The sequence below is a fragment of the Prenolepis imparis genome, unplaced genomic scaffold (genome assembly GCF_030444845.1).
Source record: "Prenolepis imparis isolate NDT839.2.m4 unplaced genomic scaffold, iyPreImpa1.0 SCAF_6, whole genome shotgun sequence".
NCBI lineage: Eukaryota > Metazoa > Arthropoda > Insecta > Hymenoptera > Formicidae > Prenolepis > Prenolepis imparis.
The window spans coordinates 4230020-4251609 of NW_028141164.1; the positions used below are offsets into that span (position 1 = coordinate 4230020).

At 30.3% G+C, this 21590-nt stretch overlaps 2 protein-coding genes and 2 long non-coding RNA genes across 6 annotated transcripts in view; 1 reads left to right on the forward strand and 3 right to left on the reverse strand.

Moving 5' to 3' along the window:
* Positions 1–803, reverse strand: part of LOC145937718 (uncharacterized) — a 104965-nt gene extending 104162 nt beyond the window's left edge. The window contains exon 1 of one of the 2 annotated variants that reach the window (XM_083041007.1): positions 158–803. The gene's annotated coding sequence lies outside the window, so the exon portion shown is untranslated. The remainder of the gene's footprint in view (positions 1–157) is intronic. The other variant, XM_083041006.1, reaches the window with a different exon arrangement.
* Positions 804–1014: 211 nt separating this feature from the next.
* Positions 1015–21590, forward strand: part of LOC145937722 (uncharacterized) — a 140807-nt gene continuing 120231 nt past the window's right edge. The window contains exons 1-2 of the long non-coding RNA XR_014425613.1: positions 1015–1773; positions 2643–2677. This is a non-coding gene — a long non-coding RNA (uncharacterized LOC145937722). The remainder of the gene's footprint in view (positions 1774–2642; positions 2678–21590) is intronic.
* LOC145937720 (omega-conotoxin-like protein 1) lies at positions 2827–5534 on the reverse strand. 2 transcript variants are annotated; one of them, XM_083041010.1, is made up of 4 exons: positions 5393–5420; positions 4252–4347; positions 3894–4017; positions 2827–3199 (listed from the first exon to the last, which is right to left on the reverse strand). In XM_083041010.1, exons 3-4 carry the CDS (start codon positions 3993–3995, stop codon positions 3065–3067), a joined length of 237 nt encoding a protein of 78 aa, XP_082897136.1. In that variant the 5' UTR covers positions 3996–4017; positions 4252–4347; positions 5393–5420; the 3' UTR covers positions 2827–3064. The 2 variants fall into 2 exon arrangements, with proteins under 2 accessions (XP_082897136.1, XP_082897135.1); XM_083041009.1 differs by lacking the exon at positions 4252–4347 and having other exon boundaries at positions 5393–5534.
* Positions 10650–11280, reverse strand: LOC145936928 (uncharacterized). Its single transcript, XR_014425451.1, has 3 exons — positions 11264–11280; positions 11066–11133; positions 10650–10816 (listed from the first exon to the last, which is right to left on the reverse strand). It is a non-coding gene; the product is annotated as an uncharacterized LOC145936928 (long non-coding RNA).

Genomic DNA, 21590 nt, shown 5'->3' on the forward strand with positions numbered 1-21590 from the left:
ACTTTTATTTGCAAACGCAATATTTATTCTCGGTAACTTAATTTCTTGATAATTTTATTAATAATTATTAATAAAAGTGTCAAGAAATTAAATAAATTATTATCCAGGTAATAATTATTTAATTATTAATAATTTATATAATTGTATTAATACTTACTACTTCAACGATGCCTTGACCTAACCTTGGTCGAAGTGTGCGAGCGTTTACTTCAAGTGTCACACAATCGTACTACCGACGCGATATACTGTATATTTACGCATGATAGTGTGCGTAATAATATTAATAATAATACGACGCTCGCCCGTTACTTTTTTCGACACTCCCGATAATATATACCCGCTCACCTCCGACTAACCTAAAATCACGTTGATGAGACAAGTGTGGTTCTTACGATTATAATATCATATCGTAATACAATTATATGACTACATGCCAATCGGAACATTAATCAGAGTATTTCGACACGATTACGTTTCTTCGATACTTAATTTCGATCGCGATATACTGTATTTACGCACAATACGACACTCGCCCGTTACTTTTTTCGGCACTTCCGATATTAGATACTACACGCTCACTTCCGATTGATATTTATTCTTTCTAACCCGAAGTCAGTCACAAGAATCTCTCGTCGCGTCGCGTCCAAGTTTTGTGGTTATAAGTAGTTAATGAGACAAGTGATTCTTACGATTATAATATCGTATCGTAATATAATTATATGACTGCATGCCAATCGCAACCATTAATTACAGTATTTCGACATGATTGCGTTACTTACTCTCGATCGCGAAATTATATCTGCATCACAAAAGTGTCCCGACACCACAAATGCATGTGCAACATATTGTAAACAAGCGCGGAAAGTACTAACCATTCCAATTTCCGATTCCGCTGGTCTTGATCCGATTCCGCCGTTCCGAGACACTGCGTCAAGTATGCGCGACGTGCGCGACGGTGGCGCGCGCACTCTGACGGAATCGGAAGTTACGCGAGAATCGGAAGTTGCGCGAGAATCGGAACGTACCGTCTAGAATGCATTACGCGCGTTTATTTGTGGCGTCGGGACGCTTGTGGTACAAACATAATCGCGATCGAGCATCGTGAATGTCGAAGGAACGCAATCGTGTCGCAAGAATTGTCGTAATTAATTGCCGCGATCGTAGAATCATAATTATATCGCGATACGATATCGCAGTCACAAGAATCACTTAATTGTCGCGTCGCGTCCAAATTGCGGTTAGGTAGTTGAGCGCGTTTATTTGTGGCGTCGGGACGCTTGTGGTACAAACATAATCGCGATCGAGCATCGTGAATGTCGAAGGAACGCAATCGTGTCGCAAGAATTATCGTAATTAATTGCCACGATCGCAGAATCATAATTATATCGCGGTACGATATCGCAGTCACAAGAATCACTTAATTGTCGCGTCGCGTCCAAGTTGCGGTTAGGTAGTGAGGTTAATGAAAATAAATATCATTCGGGCGCGAACGTTTAGTATATCGGGAGTGCCGAAAATATTAAACGATTATCGTAGTATATCTAGATGTAATATATATATATATATATATATATATATATATATATCGCGTCGGTAGTGCGAATATACAATAATTCAAACAAAGACAACCTCAGAATATATCAGTAAAGTAGTAATAATTAGTCGTGTTTTTTCGTGAGTGAATAATAAGTGCCATGAAGAAGCAGCAAAAATTAACCTAGAGAAAAGGAGCAGGCCCAGGAAGGCATCGGGCAACGGTGGAGCAACTGTGTGGTGAGTATAATTTTTAATTATTTATTTAATTTTTTATTTATAATGCATTTATCTACTTATGTATCTACGTATCTATTTTATTTCAGCAATAATGATTCTTGTTAAATCTCAGTGAAAACGATCCATTTTCCATTGTAATCTAATTTATATAAAATATTTTAGAGATTAGTCAGTTTTTATGAGAATAAAAATATCGCCAAGTAAGCTTATAGTATTGAGACTATTGAAAGAAGTGTTAGGCGCGATATCGTATCATAAATAGAATTTTTCATATAGTACGAATGTGTTGTAGTTTGTGCATTTTTATTTAATAAAAATTCTTTCTATTATTTATAAAAGGCATATTATTTTGAAATTTATAGCAATATGTTGTTGTATAATATACATACATATATACAATCACTGCGTTCAAACACAATTATATACAAAATAAGAATTTTTTCGAGCAGATTCAGTTTTTACGCTTCAAAATATATAAAATATGAGTTTTAAAATAATTTCTGGGATGGTTCTTACATCGACGATTTATCATTATATTGTTATATAAAAATACACCACTTACCATATTATTATATAATTATACATATCAAATATTTAGATTTTATATTTAAGATTTATAATTATTTATTATTTACATTACATTAAAATATTTTTATTTATAAAAATTAAATTGTATATGAAATTATTTATATTTTATTAAAATTTATATCTGGTAAAAACATTTTTTCTCAAGAATTTTTCAAATTAAATATCTAATTTAAGAACAGAAAAGATCTAATTTTAAACAAATAAAAAACTGCACGTAATTAAATTAAAAATATTAATTACTTTGAACATTATTTTAATTTGAATTTATTTATATTTTACAGATCAACATCGTGTACTATAACTCCGCACCGTATCAGTGAGTGATAAAATATTTTTTATTATATGTAATTTTAAAAGATTAAAAAGATGAAATATGATTATTATAGTATGATGGCTAATATCTTTATGCGAAGGTATATATATATATATATATATATATATATATAAGTAAAAGAAATGAAAAAATATAGATAAATATATACTTTATATTTTCAAAAATCTTGATAAATAAGACATTTATAATTTATGCTTTTATTTGCACTTCTCGTCTCGAAAGATATCACTTATATACTAACAATAATTTTTTTTTATTATACAAAAATCTTCATATTATACAAATCTTATATATTAATCTCTAATTTCTTGAAATGCAATCTTCTCAGATTAAACTCACGATGATTTAATAAGATTGTTGTTACATCTTTTAATAATCTTTGCCTTTTCGGCCCAAGATTTTCTCACGTTGAGCCATTAGTTCCGCCTCAGTAATTTGAACCTGACATCTATTTGCGTAACGGTGACATTTTATATTGGCACAGCAATTTGAATCAGAAACGCACTGAAATTTAATAAACAAAATGTTATTCATCAATTTAACTTATTTAAACGATAAAGAATATTAAGGTCAACTCTATAAATTTGAACATTAATAAGATATTATATTAATTTTATTAAAAAACAAGTATTTTAAAATAAAAAAAAAAGATTATTCACTAAAACCTAATAATCGATATATATATATATATATATATATATATATATATATATATATATGCACATTATTATACAAAGTATTTAGTATGTGTGTGTATACATATATATACACTAAATTCTTTGTACAACAATGTGCAAATAAAAATTTGTCAAATTAAAATAAAGTGAGAAAACTTAAAACAAAAAATATTTAATTTTTGATAAATATATAACAATACATTTTGCATTATTCTGAATAGATTAATTCTGACGGCATTACCGCTAAAAACTAGCACTTGTATTTTTTCTATATTAAAACGTATTCTTGTGCTTTTACTTATTGTACGATATTGACGCTAGTTGTCGTGCAAATATTTATCATTTAAAATTCCATTACAAATTTATTGCAAAATTTGCAAATTAAGGGTTAAGAATATTTTCTCCGTTTTCCTTATTGATCTCACACAACAATATAGTGCGTATACTTATAAAAAATGAGATTGAAAAAAATAGCGACTTTATCAGAAAAGTTAAATAAATAAATATGTGTATATACTAACGGGGTCACCATGTCGACCACATCTCGGTGACTTATCGGTTGCTGCCATGATAAGAGACGTAGCTAGCAACGCTACGAAGACGAATAACATTAATTTCGCCATCTTTTCACAATAACGTCTTATTCTGCAATCAAATAATTTTAACAAATTAGAATTAACGCAAATAATACAGAATATTTCAAAATGCGATAATTTTATATAAATTAAAAAGATTATATAAAATAACATATATATATATATAATTGATGCAATTTTAATTATATTAGAATAGAACATTCCATTTTTTATTTCTTTTCACTCATATACTGCTTTAATTCCTAATTTATGCGAGACATGTTCAGACGTAAATTCAGCTTACGTAATGCGATAAGTCGACCGTGAGTTTTATCTTAGCAGAGCCGGTTACAGGTATACATGAATCATCAAGGACTCAAAGTCTGCTTCAATTAGTTCTCTGATACGTTGTTAAAAATGAACTATAGACTTACATGAACTATGTAAATGTAAAATTACACAATAAATAATAGAAATGTATAAGATTTTCATTATTTTTTGTGTAATTTTATGCTTATTGTTTATGCAATTTTACATACTTTTTTTTACAAAATACATAAAAAAATCTCTGAATCATATTTTGTAAATTTATATTATTGGATTATGAAAACGTCTAATACTGTCAAAGTATGCATTATTTTAATCATGCACAACAAACATAATGCATGTTGATTGCGCTGCAATATTGTCTAATAACGTAACAACGTACTAATGAATAAAAGATTGCTTATCACGATTAAAAATCACAATTTTAACTTATATCTAATGTCTATAACGCTCACAAAGTACAATATATATGTTATACAAGATACATATGACGCTCTTTCTTTTAAATTATAAACGTTGTAAATTAACCAAAAATATTAAAATCTTTTTAATTAGAATTTTTAAATTTGATTTTTTTTTATTAATAAATAGTGAACGCGCGCACGACTGTATAGTAATATACATATGACACGTATAATACATGAATGTGTATAAATATCATCAAATGTAGGCAATGTTGTATTACATATATGATAAAATGTAAAAATTTTTTTGCAACTATTCATCGTCGAACACACTGATCATGACGTAGTAAATATTAAAAAATTGATAAATTATGATAAGAGTAGAAATATATCGGATTTCGTTAATAAAGAAATCAACTCTAACATTCTCTCAAAATTTATAAATAAAACGAATATGAAAAAATTGAGAGATAGAGAGAGAGAGAAGTTGTTGTCTATAAATCGAATATAATAACTGTCGAATAAATAAAATTTATTTTTATGTCAATAATTTTCTATTTTTTTAATATAAATAATTCTTGTCTTTTTCTAAATAATCTTATAATAATTATTAAAGTTTTATTATAGCCAAAACACATATATACATCGTGTATTTAGAATAACACAAATTTTAAATAGACGTACAATTAATAATTTGTGTTGGTAAATACTCACGAGATACTTCAGCGAACGTTCTTTCTTAGCTCTGACTGTCTAAAGAGCTCGACCTCGACTGATATTTTCATTTACACGGTCAAAGCATTTATACGACTACGATACTCACACAAACAAATTTGCATATACCATGTCATTGTACGTGTTCGATGACGCAGAAGCGATTATAGTCGTTACTTTCTCGTACGCTCGGTGATTTCCTATTTCTTTATTTGTTGATGTTTTATCGGAAGTCACATTATTTGTACGCATTTACACATTATCAAGTTAGTTATTAAGTTACATATAAAAAAAGTTCCATATCCACTGAAAAATACATTTTTAAGAACAAATTCTTTGAAAGTATTGATGTCATACTTTTGCCGCGGAATATCTTTTTATTTAATTTTAAATATCTATTCTAAGAAAGCACCGTAATATGTTAGACTATTCTATCGAGGCAATAATTATATTTTATTCAATAAAAATTCCGAGAAATTCTTTACATGAAAATGCAATACATAAGCATGTGTAGTTTCACGGCATTATTATTACGTATTAAGCATTTTTACATTAAATTAATTAAAACATTTTTAGTGCTACTTGATTTTTTATAATATTCTAATTAATTTTATTTTAAATTAATCGATTTTTGAAACATTTTATGTATACATATATTTATGCATTATACATTACACAAAATATGGTAATTTAAGATAAAATCAGATAATTTCCTTTTCGCATTTAAAGTATATAATTGTATTTGCTAATTTTATACCTTGAAACATTCAATATTCTCAATATTAGAAAAATAGTCACTTGTATTTTGAAATTAATACAAGCAACTTTGATGAGACTTAAATGCCAATAAAGTTAATAACCGCTGTATTGCGGAAGAGAAAATCATACTATAGAATCATTCGTTACGTCAATCTTAACTCACGTTTGCGAGAGAAATCATTTTGCAGTTATTGCAGATTTCGGTTATTACAGTTCATCTTATACGCATAAAACGGGAATATGAGAATGCAAAAAGGCGCCTTCCGCTGATATTCTCTTTCCATTTCAACAGTATCGAATGCACAAGTGCTTTTTGCCCTTTGCGCCGGCATTCTATCGAGTGCATATTGCGCGCCTCGTGCATTCCATTGATTCTCCGACAAAGCGCTCTTGTTCTTTAATTCGGTTGACAGGAAACAACAGGAAAGGAAACTGAATCATCCGGTAGCATTGTCCTTTTGTTCGCCCATAGTGGCTGAATAGGAATATAGTCTGGGTTTTTTTCCTGTCATCGGCGAAGCTTCGACACATCATGAGCCGAATTAACCTTTTTGGTAATATCTGCAACAGTGGCAGACATGCTTGACGCTTTTAAGCGTTCATGTTTTTCACAGATTTACCACCGTCTCTGTTCGACTCAAGTGCTATCGCCGCGTTTTGAGCTTTTTAGTGTCAATTGACGTAACATATATGAGATATTCAAGAAATGTACAAAACGGATATTTACATACGCTTTGTTTGTTTAAATTTTAAATTTCAAATAAAATATCTAAAACAAAATATACTCCGTCTAAAATATACTCTCTTTCCGGTAATATTCGGTACTAATAATCGATAGTAAATAATCAATTTGTAGATAGGAAAAATGATAAGTAGCAACTAGTATATTTAAAGCTTTTGCCTTGCCAATACAAAGTGCATTACCGATTTTGACTGTATACATATTGTTGAAAATTAATACGAAATAATATAAATACCCGAGAATTTACATTTAATTGGTGAAAATATAAACGTATAAAGAGTGCGTGCGTATGTCAGATCCAGTTTAACAAAATGCAACATAATACCAATTATTTCAATATTATTAAATATCATGCTCATTTATATCGCATTTATATTGTCCATGAACACACATGTTTTGCGCAACATTTATAGAGTTTTACACGCGGCGATGTGTTACTCTTTTATTGATAAAATATAATAGTTGCGCAATTGCTCCATAATATTTGCGATTCTATTTTAGGCCCCATTAGGTAATGATATATGCAATTAGGATTATTGTATTAAAGAATAAACATACTTAATCAAATCACTGCATAATCATTTGATAAAGCACTCGTTATTTGTTATTTGTATAGTAAAGGCAAAATAAAAATTTAAGTTTTTTTATTATAATCAATTAGTGAAACTATTTAATTACTTATACGCTAAACATATTTGTTAATATGTGTATGCACATTTGCACATGTATAGATACAGTTTGCGAAAAATAGATATTTTATTTGCTATTTAATTCATTCAACTTATATGATTTTAGTTATAAATTTATAAAGTGTTAATAATAACACATGCCAATCTTTTTACACACTCATCAACCTCGTTGGTTAATTAATGTATATTTAATTATGCATCTAACAGCTAAACATAGCGTTCATGGTAGGAGCTATAGCGTGTAATAATAGATATTAAATTTCAAGCACATCCGATTATACCCGCAGATGTATTTACGATAATCCCTCCAAATAATAATGGGCGCGGTCGTCTAATTCGTTTTAATCATTACCGAAGAATTAATGATTGTGTGTAAGTACAATTTCAATACGCATATAGTAAAATATTTTACATTTTGTCTCTTTCTCTATTTATTTTAAAGTATTGTATAAAGTACGATTTTACGCAGTAACATTTATCAGTTAATTATTTAGTAATTAAAAAATACTTGATGAGTAATAATACTTACGGGAGTTTTTAATATGCTCTTTATTAAAAGTTATTTATATAATATATTTCTCAAAGAAAAAGCGACATCGTGATTAGATAGAAAAGAATATCAATCAAGGAAGTGGTGCATTCGGGGGATATGGTCCAGGACCAATAGGTCTTGTATCTTGTCCAGGCACAATCAAACCTGATTTTGCTACACATTTTGCAGCATAGAATGCACATTCTAGATAACGACAGCAATCGCTATATTGTTGACACTGCAATGCAATATATAAAATATAATATACTTACAAATATTATTTAATATTATCAATTAACATTAATATTGCAAAAATACCGCCAAAATATGTTAAAAATTTAATATAATATCTTAATACCTTAATATGCAAAATTAATATTGTAAAAAACAAATTTTATAATTTCTTAATTTTATTCATCTATTTCTTTCTTTCCCTTCAATATAATATGCATGAAATAGTTTATTTTTTCGTACAATATACAATATATTGCACAAAAATATAAATGCTCAAATTACTTACATGCCCACCTAAAGAACTGCATGTAGCTTCTTTATTTCCTTGAGGAGCAGCGAAAGCCATAGCAATCATAATAAGAATTGTGAAAATAACGCACTTCATCGTTCCAATATTTATTTTTTCTAAAATTATCACATTTGTGTATAAGCAATCTGCATTATACTATCCAATAAAAAAACTTAATAATAAAAATATTTTTCGAAATATCGAAATATATTAAATAACTTTACATTAATTATTATTTAAATGCTAAGCAACTAATAATATTAAAAAATCGGATAGTTTATTATATAATAATTTAAAATAAGATTACTTTTCTTGAATAGCCGCTACACAAATCACAATTGATGATCGCAACTGATCGATATTTGATTTTTAAGGAGCATTTATACTTTATGTCACACTTGTGCAAATGAAAAATACCGAAATATTGTTTGCATTATTTGATATATGTATAAAAGGAAACATCTGTGCTGTAAGACTTATGTCACAACAAAGATAATAGCTTTACTTTTTTATTCATAATTATAAAACATATTTCGTTGCAGTTTTGTATAGCATTTTGTATTTAATTGTCTTATTAAAATATCTTATAGTACTCAATACTATAAATATACTTCAATGCTATTAAATTATAATAAATTATAACTTATAACTATATAAAATATAAGATTATATTATAAAACACAAAATTGTATAAATGTTTTGTTATTATTATAATTCTGATTAGTAATTAAATAACTCTACATTATGTAATAAATAATATAGAAACAACAATATACAGTTTCCTTTTAAGTGATACAGTCGATTATCTTAAAAATGAGATGTTTTTGTGTGTGTGTGTGGGAAAAATGTTTCGTATGAAAGTTATAAGGTTTAAGAGGGGGACATAACATCGTGACTCAGGATTGAGAATTCTAAGTAATTCCATATAATGCGTATAATTTTAAGTAATGCGACAGAATGCGTGTAATTATGTTAATTCTTTTTTAAAAATAAAATACAATATTTAAATATTCCCAGGTAGCACATATTCGTTTCAGAAACGTTTCACAAATGTTTCTTTGAAACGTTTTATAACCGACTCTCGAAAACGTTTTTAATTGGTTAAAATGTCCACTCGAAAAATGTTAAGGGAAACGTTTATTTTCGAGTTTAAGAAACGGTCAAAATACCATTTCTTACCGATTTATCTTTTATTTGTGATAAAGTTAATATATAGTAAATATGTCCCCCTCGAAACCTTACAACTCTCATATAAAACATTTTTTTCACATTAACGTCTCATTTTTAAGATAATCGACTGTATCACTTAAAAGGAAACACCCTATAGAAAGAACTAAAAAATTTTTCATGAATTATTTATAAAAATATAGAATGATGAGAATAGAAAGTTAGTTATTGTATTTTTATATTGTTCAAAAAATTTTATTAATGAAATATTATTAACTTGTTTATTTTAAAAATATGATTTTTAATAATAAATTTTTAATATATTTCTTCAATAACTTTGTATTTGACAAAATATTATTTTTAGCGCGGTTACTCAAGATAAAGTGATTTATTACTGAATGTTTTAAGTAAACATGTGTATATTCAGTTGCAATAGCATATTTTTTAACATAAAAAATAAACTGGTTGTAGCAAATTTCACAATTACTATATTATATAATAAAGTTTGAATAAATCAATTTAAATCTGCATATAAAAAATGATATTATTATAATAATTTATAATTAATTAATTATATCTCAATATCAAACAATTATCATCTTTTTATGGTTTACGTTAATAAAATGTGTATTTATATATATGAACTTATCTTTAATATAAGAACGTGCACATGAATATATTTTTATAATTAACTACATTATCTCCACAATTTAATTATTTTAATTAGTAAAAGAACTCTTTTTTTACATTATTAAAAGAAGTATGTGAAAGAAACTTTGTCGTATAATGAATAAGCAAATATATTTTCAATTATAGTAGTGAGTTACATTTAAGTAAGTCGCATTCTTTTCTAAATTAAACGCAAGATTAAATAAAACATAATTCAAATCAATCACAGATTTATTGTTGGTTTTGTTATGAATGGAAATTTTGGTCCTCCGGTGCAAATATGTTTCCATGGATGGCATATGAATTCAACTTTTCCATTGCAACATTCCTCTGAATATGTGCACTGTAAAAAGATCACGCGAAATTATACGTACGGTTTTATGTAATATCATTTTTGAAAACCGACTTCAACTTAACGACATTATATATATTTTGCCATATAAATTGATGTGATAATTATTGTGCAGCGGAATATAATATTAAATTACAATGATTAATATTAATGGCTTTGATGATTAGTGTACGTTTGTTACACTAATAAAAGATTTAGACATACACATATTACAATTTTGAATAATACAGTAGTACTTACTGGTTCGCCATGTGGTACACACAACTGAAGAGGTAATTCAGCCATAACTAAAGTCATTGCGAGAAAAGCTAAGCAAAGAAGTAAAACGAGTTTTCTCATCTTAATAATTTCCGTTGATATCTTTTCTAAATAAAAAAATTAAACCGTTGAAGATAGAGAAATACTTTTAAATTAGAAATAATAGAAGAGTATTCTCACCTGCAGTCTCTTCCACCTTCACTCTCTTCCAAATGTTCTGAAGCTTTCCAATCCCTCAGCTTATATATAGGCTGATATAGCGTGTATATAGTACATAGAACATTTATTACAGTATGGAACAATAATCTTTTTAAATGTGTGCGTATAGTGCACCTTGAGAATCTTTACAAATCTTACATTGTTTACACGCTCACTGATATTATTATCATTATTATCAGGTTTCATCGATTGTGTAAATAGTGTAAGAATCAAGGAAAAAACATTACGTAAAAATATAATATGCATTCTCGATGATCTTTTTGTAGAACTTCAAAAAAATTCTGAACCCCCCGCGAAGCAATATCGCGATAACAAAAATCTTTTCTCTTGCAATAGCGATGCAATCACATCGTTTTTCTGCTTGATTTCGCGTCAGCTACTCAATATATTCATTGCAATCAAAATGACTGATATCTGGAGAGATGGATTTTAGTATCTGTAAGATACACATAGGTATAATAAATTTAATTTTATTAAATCTATATGACACATACTTATTTATATTGAGATATACAATATTATGACTTGTTTAAGGAAAAAATGACATTTTATTATAACTTTAACAATAATAGTACTATTAATTGATAACAATCAGATTATATAGTATCGGATCAATCTATCGATATTTTTCCTGTTCTTTCTCTCAAACATAAAATGTCTTTAAAGCTATTATTTTTAATCTCATTAAATCAAGAATACACATATTCTTGTTCTTTTCTATTCAAAACAAGATAAACAAACTAACGAGAATACAATGTTTATCATAAATCACAAATTACTCTAGATTTAATACGCACTGTAGAGTTACATATTAAAATAAACAAACACATATAAAAACACAACAATAATTTAATAAATCCAATAGTACAGTTTAATAAATATAATGCTACAGGGATACACATTTTTTATTTGAATTAAAAGATTAAATTTCATTAATGCAATATGTCTTACAATAATATACCTATGTATGTAACATATGCTAGTAATATTATTAAATGTACGCGCGCGTACATAAGATAATCTATCCAAAAATAGATTATTCTAAGGTACCGTTAACGAGAATTATTATTTGATATGTCCGCCAAATTCAAAATTGATTTAACATTAATACAGCTGCAGTTTCCAGCCTTTGATACCAACCGTTATTTCGTTTTCTCGCTATAATGTATCTACGCGAAGTTATTATTTTGACATTTGGCCGCGATTTCGCGAATGATGTAGCAAAATATAATCACGTTTTGTCAACAGTGCCATCATACGCGACCGTCACGGGTGCGCGCAGAGAGCGGTTTGCACATTCCCAACTTTTTATTGTCCGAAAGTGTCACGATTTGATGTTAGTTGTAATCGTCCATTACGTTTTTCGCGCGCTGTCGGCGATAATTGGCGACACCACCGGCGTAATATTTCAGAACACGCGCCGTGTAACACGCTCACGTGTCATTCGGCCTATCAAAACCGCTCTCTAAATTGATTCAATTGATTGTCGTTCCTCCCTTCCTCCCCTTCACCCCCGAGAAACCTTTTTGAATATTTTTTTTGGAAATTGCTCGCCATGAGAGTTATGTCTTTTTTTCTCAAACGCATTATTAACTTAGAGAATCCATATCGATTTTTTAAATCAAATAGAATATAATTGAAATTTTATTATCATCGATTCTGATAATTTTTATAAATATAACATACATAACTTTACAATTTAACAAACACTTGTGTTATAATTGTTTTTTTTAATCTGATTTTATAAAATCAATAGCCAAATTAATTTACTAATATTTATATATAAATATTAAGATATTATATAAAATATCTAAAAATATGATAAGGAAAATAAATGAATTGAATACTATTACATTATTTTATATTTTTTTACAATCTATTGTGAAAATGTTTAAAACGATATAAAATGTTAACCGACTTTTGTGCCATTTAATGCTTTAATCAAAATTTTGATTTTAACTTTCTCTGAATCCCCATGAATTTCGGATATTTTCATCTAGCTAAATTAACGATATCAATAGAACATGGATATTATAATGAATTATATAATTTGTATAATTTGTACATATAGTATTAATTACATGTATTAATAACAAACAACATCGATGCAGTATACAGCCAAAAATATATAAACGCCTAATTCCCACTGTCATTCAATCTGCGCGCGACCAAACCCCCTCTAGCTACTATAAATAATATTTTCTCTCTATACGTAAAGTTCGCTTAATTGAGTGCGCCATTATCTGTAATTTAATGCAATGTAAACGATTAAAACGTTTATCAAATTCGGTCTTGATTCTAGACTAACTGATGTATGGTGAATCATTTCATTATGACGATAATTGTGCAATTATAGAGCGGTGGGTATGTAGTTGGGCGAAAAATCGGGAGAAAAATTCTCCGGCTCGTGCTACGAAGGCAAAACATTAAGTGGAGGAATTCGATAAGGTGGGGAATCCTGGTACGAAACGGCACAAATTGCATTTTTCCACGTGAGATGCATTCGGCGGAGTTTGCGTCTCGTGATAAAATTACTGGAAATACGGGGTTATCTCGGCGCGATTCAAGCATTTGAAATTATCGACGTACGTATATATATATATATATATATATATATATATATATATATATATATATATATATATATACGTCGCAACGCATAATCACATGTGTCGCACGGTCATTAAAGTGACGTGAATCATGCTCAAGAATCAGAGTCTCTTTCGAAGAAGAGATAATGCTGCGTACAGCGTTATCTCTTCCCCGTATTTTACAACGCGTTCTATTTTATAAAATTTATCATTCGTGCCGCCTTTAAATTACGATTATTCTGGAACAAACTTCTCTTTAATCGTATATGAGAAAAAGTACATTAGATGTAGCTCACTGCTTTCTAATTACTTTTTAATTATAAATTATAAATTATATATTATATTTGTTTTAAATCGAGAAATGCACAACGATGATTCAGCGCATTTCTGTTATGATCTCTCTTGATGATGTCTTATTTCACAGAGCGATCATAATAGAATTGTCGTGTTTTGACGGTGGCAAATGAATTATCTTCGCCTCCACAGGCTGACATTTGAATTAGACTTGCGTGCAGAGAGTGTGTACATTTGTATCCCTTTCCTTAACACAGTGCAACATCTACACGCACTTCCGACTTACATTTCCGAGCTAACCACTCCTTTCCGTTACACGCGACGGCTTAACCCCTAAGAAACCATTAAGCTCGTTATGAAATTACCATAAATGTCCCAGATAAAAACAACAGCTGCCAACCATGTTTAATAGCCAAAAATATTAATTGCGGAATTTTTAATAAAAAATAAATTATTTGTGAAAAAAATATATATACCTTATACATAATTTTTTTATTTATATTATCTCATAATACCGTAAGCAAAACATTAATTATTTTTAATTAAATTATTCTATATTACATTGATAATATAACAAAGTATGTATTGCAAGACAATTACAAGAAATTTCATTAAATATATATGATTATTATATGATAAAAATCAATTCAAATTTGGTCAATATGATATTTTCATTAATCTAAACAACTTTAAAATTAGAAACAAAGTCAAGACAAACATTAGTTGATAATTTTTAATAAAATTTATTATTATATACACATATCTCTCTATATAATAATATTATTGGTAAAATTAGAAAGCGTGCGATTTTTAGAATTTTTAATTGAAAAATCAGTTCTAGTAAAAGATAAGAGACACTCAATAAGCCATTTCTGTTATTTATCTCATCTGATATCAAAATAATTATTTGGACTATCAAAATTTTCCGACGACTATGTTGTTTTGATCATTCCGGAATGATAACGAAAAGGAAATCGATATTTTTCTCGTATCGGAAAGTTTCTATAGATTAATTCATTATCTATTGTAAAACACATGAATGTTCAACGCACAGGGGAAGCTCTCACACCTATTTATCTAACGATCGATCTTTACGATAGAGAAAATGTTTCTTCCTTGTTTCCTGTTTCTCGTACTCGGACGATGTGCACTTAGATTTCGCCTCGATAGAGTCACTTAAGCGATAAATCTTGGCCGACGTCGTCGTCCCGTCTTTCGCGGTTTTGTCCTGCAGGATCTATCGTTCCCTTAGTTAGCGGACCCGCTCGCCCCGTCATCTCGCTCGCGTTCTCTTCTTCGGCGTAAACGTCGCATGGTATCGCTCTCTTCTCCCCGCCGAAACGAGAAAGCGGAGTCTCTCTAGGCTGAAGTGCCGGACAATTTGATAATTGGATCTGCGGCAGTGCTGTGATTTACGCGCAGGAGGGTCCAGGGCTGACCGTCCGGGAGGTTGTCGCTATATGCGGAACTGCTCCGGAAGTAAAGTGGAGGTGATTTCGACAGATAGAGAGAGAGAGAGAGAGAGAGAGTCTCACGCGAATTAACTAAAACTATGTCTCTACTATGGCTAGACGTTGTTTTACAACCTTCCCCAATTCTCGTTACGGTGCGAGCATTATTTCAGTATTCCTTTGCTATCGTGCGATATATCGATTGTTTGTAAATCGTTCGGACGTGCATGAGACATTAAAATGGAAAATTATCAATCGATTAGAGTGTCTATTTTTGTACAACAGAATATCACGATCGTAATGATTTCTAATTATACCGCTGCAAATTTCTTTACAACTTTAGATCGCGATTAATACATTTTTTAAAAGCGATTAATACATTTTCGTATTAAGGCAGAATTAACGCGTGTTATGCAAAATTAGCTAAAAATCATATTATAATTTTTAAGATATCGATATTCTTTTTTTAAAATAAACAAAACAGTATATACACATTTTATTATTCAGTAAATGCTAATCGAGGATAGCAACGATTATCTCGGGAATATTCCGGAGAACTTAAAATGATCCCAGTTATATTCGTGAATATAAAGAAGTCTCGATAAGAATCGCGAAAATTTGCGTACTATTCCAACGATCCTGTATCTACGAGTTGAATCAAATCTGCGACACTGAAAGAAAGTGATGATCCGTAAAAACGAAACGATAAGAAGGCGCTGAGAAGAATATCGTAAAGTCTCTCTTCGCTTAGCGAGATGGGTCGACCTGCTCTTCGTTTGCTCTCTGTTGCCTCGGCTTGGCTTTTCAGCTTCGCCACACACGTCGTGACGCGTTAACCATAAAATATCAAGGCGAGAGATTGCCGTGAAATAAACTCCGGGCAGTAGCTTCTTTATATCGAGAAAACGCGAGGCAGATTTTTTTGTCGTCGTCCGCGCGAGAAAGCGTTCTAGGTAAAGACATTGCTAGCATCTGCTTTATATAAAGCATTAAATTCTCATTTACAGTATTATATTATAGAACCTTTATATAAAATTTTTCAAATTCAAGATCTATCGGACGAATTTTGTAATTAATAAGATATTAAATAAAATGTAAATATCGATTTACATTATGTTATTAGATAGACTGTACCTCTACGAACGTTACAATTTATATATCAAAAATACACATGTATTTAAGAATATTTTTAAAAAATCAAAATTAATCAATCATAATTTGTAACGAGAGAAAATGAATATTTAATCAGATTTTGTCTAATCGATTTTTGAGTCTCTGATAAAGACGGTTGTCACTGTCGCGCTTGCGCTGTTTATTTATCGTTGCGTGTATATCGAAACAAACAATACAGCAGCGGGGCTCGCGCATCACACTTAAATTGTAAATTGACATATGTTATTTTTTAGTTAGCGCACATTTTTTTTTTTAAACTTGACAGTATAGATAAAAAAGAACTACGCAAAAAATATGTTTTAAGAATTTATAATCCATATAAAATTAGAAATATTTTTTTCTTGCTGTTAGATAGTCTACTGTAAACTCGTTTTTATTTCTTTATATCTTTAGAATATACCCACGCTGAGGAAAGTCACTTAAAGTTACGCGGAAACTCGCGAGGCGATATTATCGAAGCAGTCGTAACAAGTTTCCCCGTGGAAGAACGCCCACGCGGTTTACGCGACTCTTTATTTCTCGTGTAAGAGGATTTCTCGACTGTAAAATGCTGAAATCGAGGGCACGACGTCGCGTTATTCTCGCGGTGACGTTCGCGATATACACATACGTATATGAATCTTTTTGCAGCGAGAGAAGGGAAGTGCTGGGATACCGCTCGCGGCCGGCGCGAAAAGTTTAAGTGGAGAAAGTATGCTCGGGCCGGCCACCGCACACCAAGGGAAAGAACGTCGTCGGAAAGTTCACGAGAGGGGTAGTGGGGGAAAGAGCGGACGAAGTCTTTCCTGGCGCTCGTATTATTTCCGCCAGGCGCGTGTTTCCGCGCGTTATCCTCGCCTTCCCACCTCGCCTCGGTCGTCCCGAAGGCGACGATGATATATATGGTTGCGACATACGCGTTTTACTGTTAATTGATTTCTCGTCGCTTCTCTCTCTATCTCTCTTCTCTTTCTCTCTTTCGCGGGAAAATAAGGCGGGATGACTGAATCAAGAATAATGCACAAGCGAAAGAATGATCAGAAGAATCCGACGTTATTTTATTTCTGTCTCTTGATATCTATTAGTTTTCCATGAAATAAATGTTGGAGAAAAGAGGGAGAGAAAGAGAGATAGAAACAATTCACATTTTTTTCTCTTTATATTTTTTTCTTCGTGATAAATATTTATTTTTTATTAAACTTTGCGTGTGATATAATTTTATCTTCGCGTGAAAAACATTTCTTATACTTCGGCCTTAGGATTTCTAAACTGCAAGCATAGTTCAGAATTGCAAACATGATTCAACTTTGAATATGATATCGCAAATCGTAGAACGTGAAAATAAAGGAAAACGAATGTTCGGAGGCAGAACCATAAGCCGGATCTTCGGATGTGATGTTGCGAAGATAATAACCTTTATCTGCGATAAAAGAAATTGATCTTACGATGAAACGGTCAAAGTAAACTTGCAGTCGAGCTATGTATATCTCGCCTTGTGTAATCTCAGCTTTACTGTCTTAAGTAAACAGTATCGGTGAATTCTCTCTCTTAACATAACGGATTTATGTAGGTTTCGGCTTTTCGAGGTTTATGTAATAAATAAAATTAGAAGACTCAAATTGATCGATTTTTGAGAATGTTTTTTTTCTACGTGAATAAAATAAGATCAAATTATTTCATAAAATTAATAAGATTAAATTTTTAGATAGCTTTTTATATTGAAACAGTTTCTTGAAATATATAAAGTTTTTTAAATGTTATTTCATGTATTAAAACAGCAATAGTTTTATGAGAAATTGAAGTATTATCAAAACAAATTATATATTTTAATTTGTCTCTCTCTCTCTCAATAATAATTTATTTATATGATAATCGATGCTGCGAAAGGAGGAAAAGGCGGATTTCCGCTCTTGACCGTATTCAGTTAAATACAATATTTAACAAAGTGAGTTGCTCTCATAAAATATATTAGCAAACTATTAATTCGGCCGGAAAACCTTGAAACGTTATAAATATGGTACACTTCGTCATTTACTTGTTCCTTCAATTATAGCTGCGGTGCAAATAATCGCATACATACGCGAGGTTGCGCGGACGTGTACAAAGATTAGAGTAATAATAGCGATAACAGAAGCGTTCGAGAGAACGAAATATCTGTATGTGTGGGAGAAAAGTCTTAATTTCCTTTCTGCAACGCCGTTCACTGGCAGAGACTCGTCGTCCGTTTTTTAAGTCTGACGCATGCTGGCCTTTTAAAGGCCTTTCTTCCAGCTGTTTAGGTTATTATAAGGACCGAAGGCAGGGACGAGAGTCACCGTCGAAAGGGTGACCATCCGCTCCCGGCCATTTCCTAGCAATTTCCTGACGCTGTTTTTCACGTGAACTTTTGAACTCGTTTCACCGCAGGGTACCTTTTCACTGTAAAATATCTGCTAAGTAGCCGCGGCAAGACTAGCCAGTTATAAATGGTCGCGTGCAAATACCGCGGGTTTTGTGTCCAGATGCGTCCGGTATATTTAATGCCCACATGGACGTCGGTCATCGCCGATAACTGCGACAAAAATGTCCTTGTGTCCTTTGCAGAATTAATGGTCTGTCATGATATCGATGATGCAAGATCGAAGGAGAACGCGCGTGAATCTTCTTCTCGTTTTTATCAATACACTATGTTTAATGCTAATATGTGTATCCGGCTGTAACAATAAGCTTAATTATTTTTATAAATTATTTTTATTTTTGTTAAATGTTATATATATATATATATATATATATATATACATGTATGTATATAAAATATCCAATAAAAATATATATAATGAATTTGAAATAATAAATAACTAATTAAGCTTTGACGTTTCCGTCAAAATAGTTAACAGCGAGATACACTTGAGAGTTTATGAAACGATCTAATAGTACACATTGATGAACAAATATGTAATATTTAAACACTATACACATTTTAAGAAAAAAGTATAAATCCTGAAATTTTGAGTCTGCGATTACATAATTCAATATTAACTAACTTCGATATAATACGGCAATTCTTCAAGTAGAAATTCTCTTCAGAGATAAATTTATATACTTTATTTGTGATGCGGTAATAATTATTAGTTAATAACATATTTTATTATAAAATAGAAGTTAATGGTAACTGATTGATTCAATTACCACATAATTACAATTTAACTGGCTCGGATGATAAATAAATAATAAATAATTTAAATTTAATTTCAATAAATTCGCGTTATACAGTTGACGTGCAAATAATGATTATTTGTCGTCTCTGTAGAGAGACATATAATTCTGTGCGCATGATTCTGTATGCTACCATTTACACGATGGTTCAGTCTCCCTTGTGCAATTTTGCATTTTGAGCGTAAATATCGCGTTATAAATAGATTTTTCTCGATAAAAAATTCGTAGCAATAACAAGTAAGAAAAAAGTAGTCTCATATTACATGATGCAAATATGATTTGCAAATATAATTAGCAAAAATAAGTTATTTACATACAAACAGAGAGAAAAAAAAATATATATTGTATAAAAACAAATTTTATGTATAGCGATACAATAGTATTTTTAGATGCTTGCAAAATATAAACAAAAATACCCTTTTATTTTTAACTTTATATTAATTATTCATTTATCTATTTCTATTTATTGGCAAGTTTTAGCTAAAAAAAAAGGCAAAGTAGATTTATTATTCGTAAGAATGTAATCTTGTAACGCATTATACTTTAACATGGTATTGTCGAATTTTTTCTTAATAAACCAAAATGAAAAGGATCGATACTTTGCACATTTTAATATGAATCGTGAGATAGCATTAGAAGCCGGATATCCATTTTGGTAGAATTCAGAAACGAATTCGTACACGATAGTTACTGGGATGTTGTATTATTCAACACAAGCGAGACCGTGAATAATCTACAATCTACAGTGTTAAAAGAGAGAAGAAGAGGGAACGCACTTCGAAAGTAAGAACACCGTTGCCTTCATTCGGAAATGATTTATCGAAATGATCGCGGGGAATGTTGTCGAAAGGTTTAGAACGGTTTTCGATAGAACGAGACCAGCCAATCTTACTTGTTAGTATCAGTAGATTTACATATGCGGACACGCGCGGCTATCAGGGCGCGGGATTCATTAGCCCCCGAGAAGGACAGAGGTAGACTATTCATATCAATACACCCTTGTCGAAGGGTTGCGAAACTTCATACTTGCATCCCCTGTATCCATCCCGTATTGTAAGGGAAAACGTTACGACCTTCTCAAGAACTCGATCGAATGATCGATTTTATTTCAAGGATGAGCCACTGAGCAGTTCATTTTCATATGCGATATTATTGACATCTTTTGTTTGTGCTTACATTTAAAGATTGTCCAGCTTATATTTATAAGCTAGGTATTACGTATTTTTATACGGTATTATATCCTTTTTTTAATTCATTATCAGCATCTTTTGATAAAATATTTGTATAACATTATTGCTCTTTATTTCTTCAATATAAAGAGGCATATTTTTAATGTGTATTATATAAATTAAATTGTATTACATTGAAATTAAGAGTATTTAAATATGTTAAATAATATATCTGTTAAAATATCATAATTTTTACATAATATCAAGAATCAAAAATAATAAAATAGCATTTTAATGTTGGAATATCATCTAAGACAAGAGTTTTATATATTTTAATATCTTTTTCAACTCCGCGCGGAAAATCGAGATCAGTCAATAGATTTTCGGCAACATCTCCCCCACAATTTGGACAAAACTTTGGCCCCCTTTTAAGCAG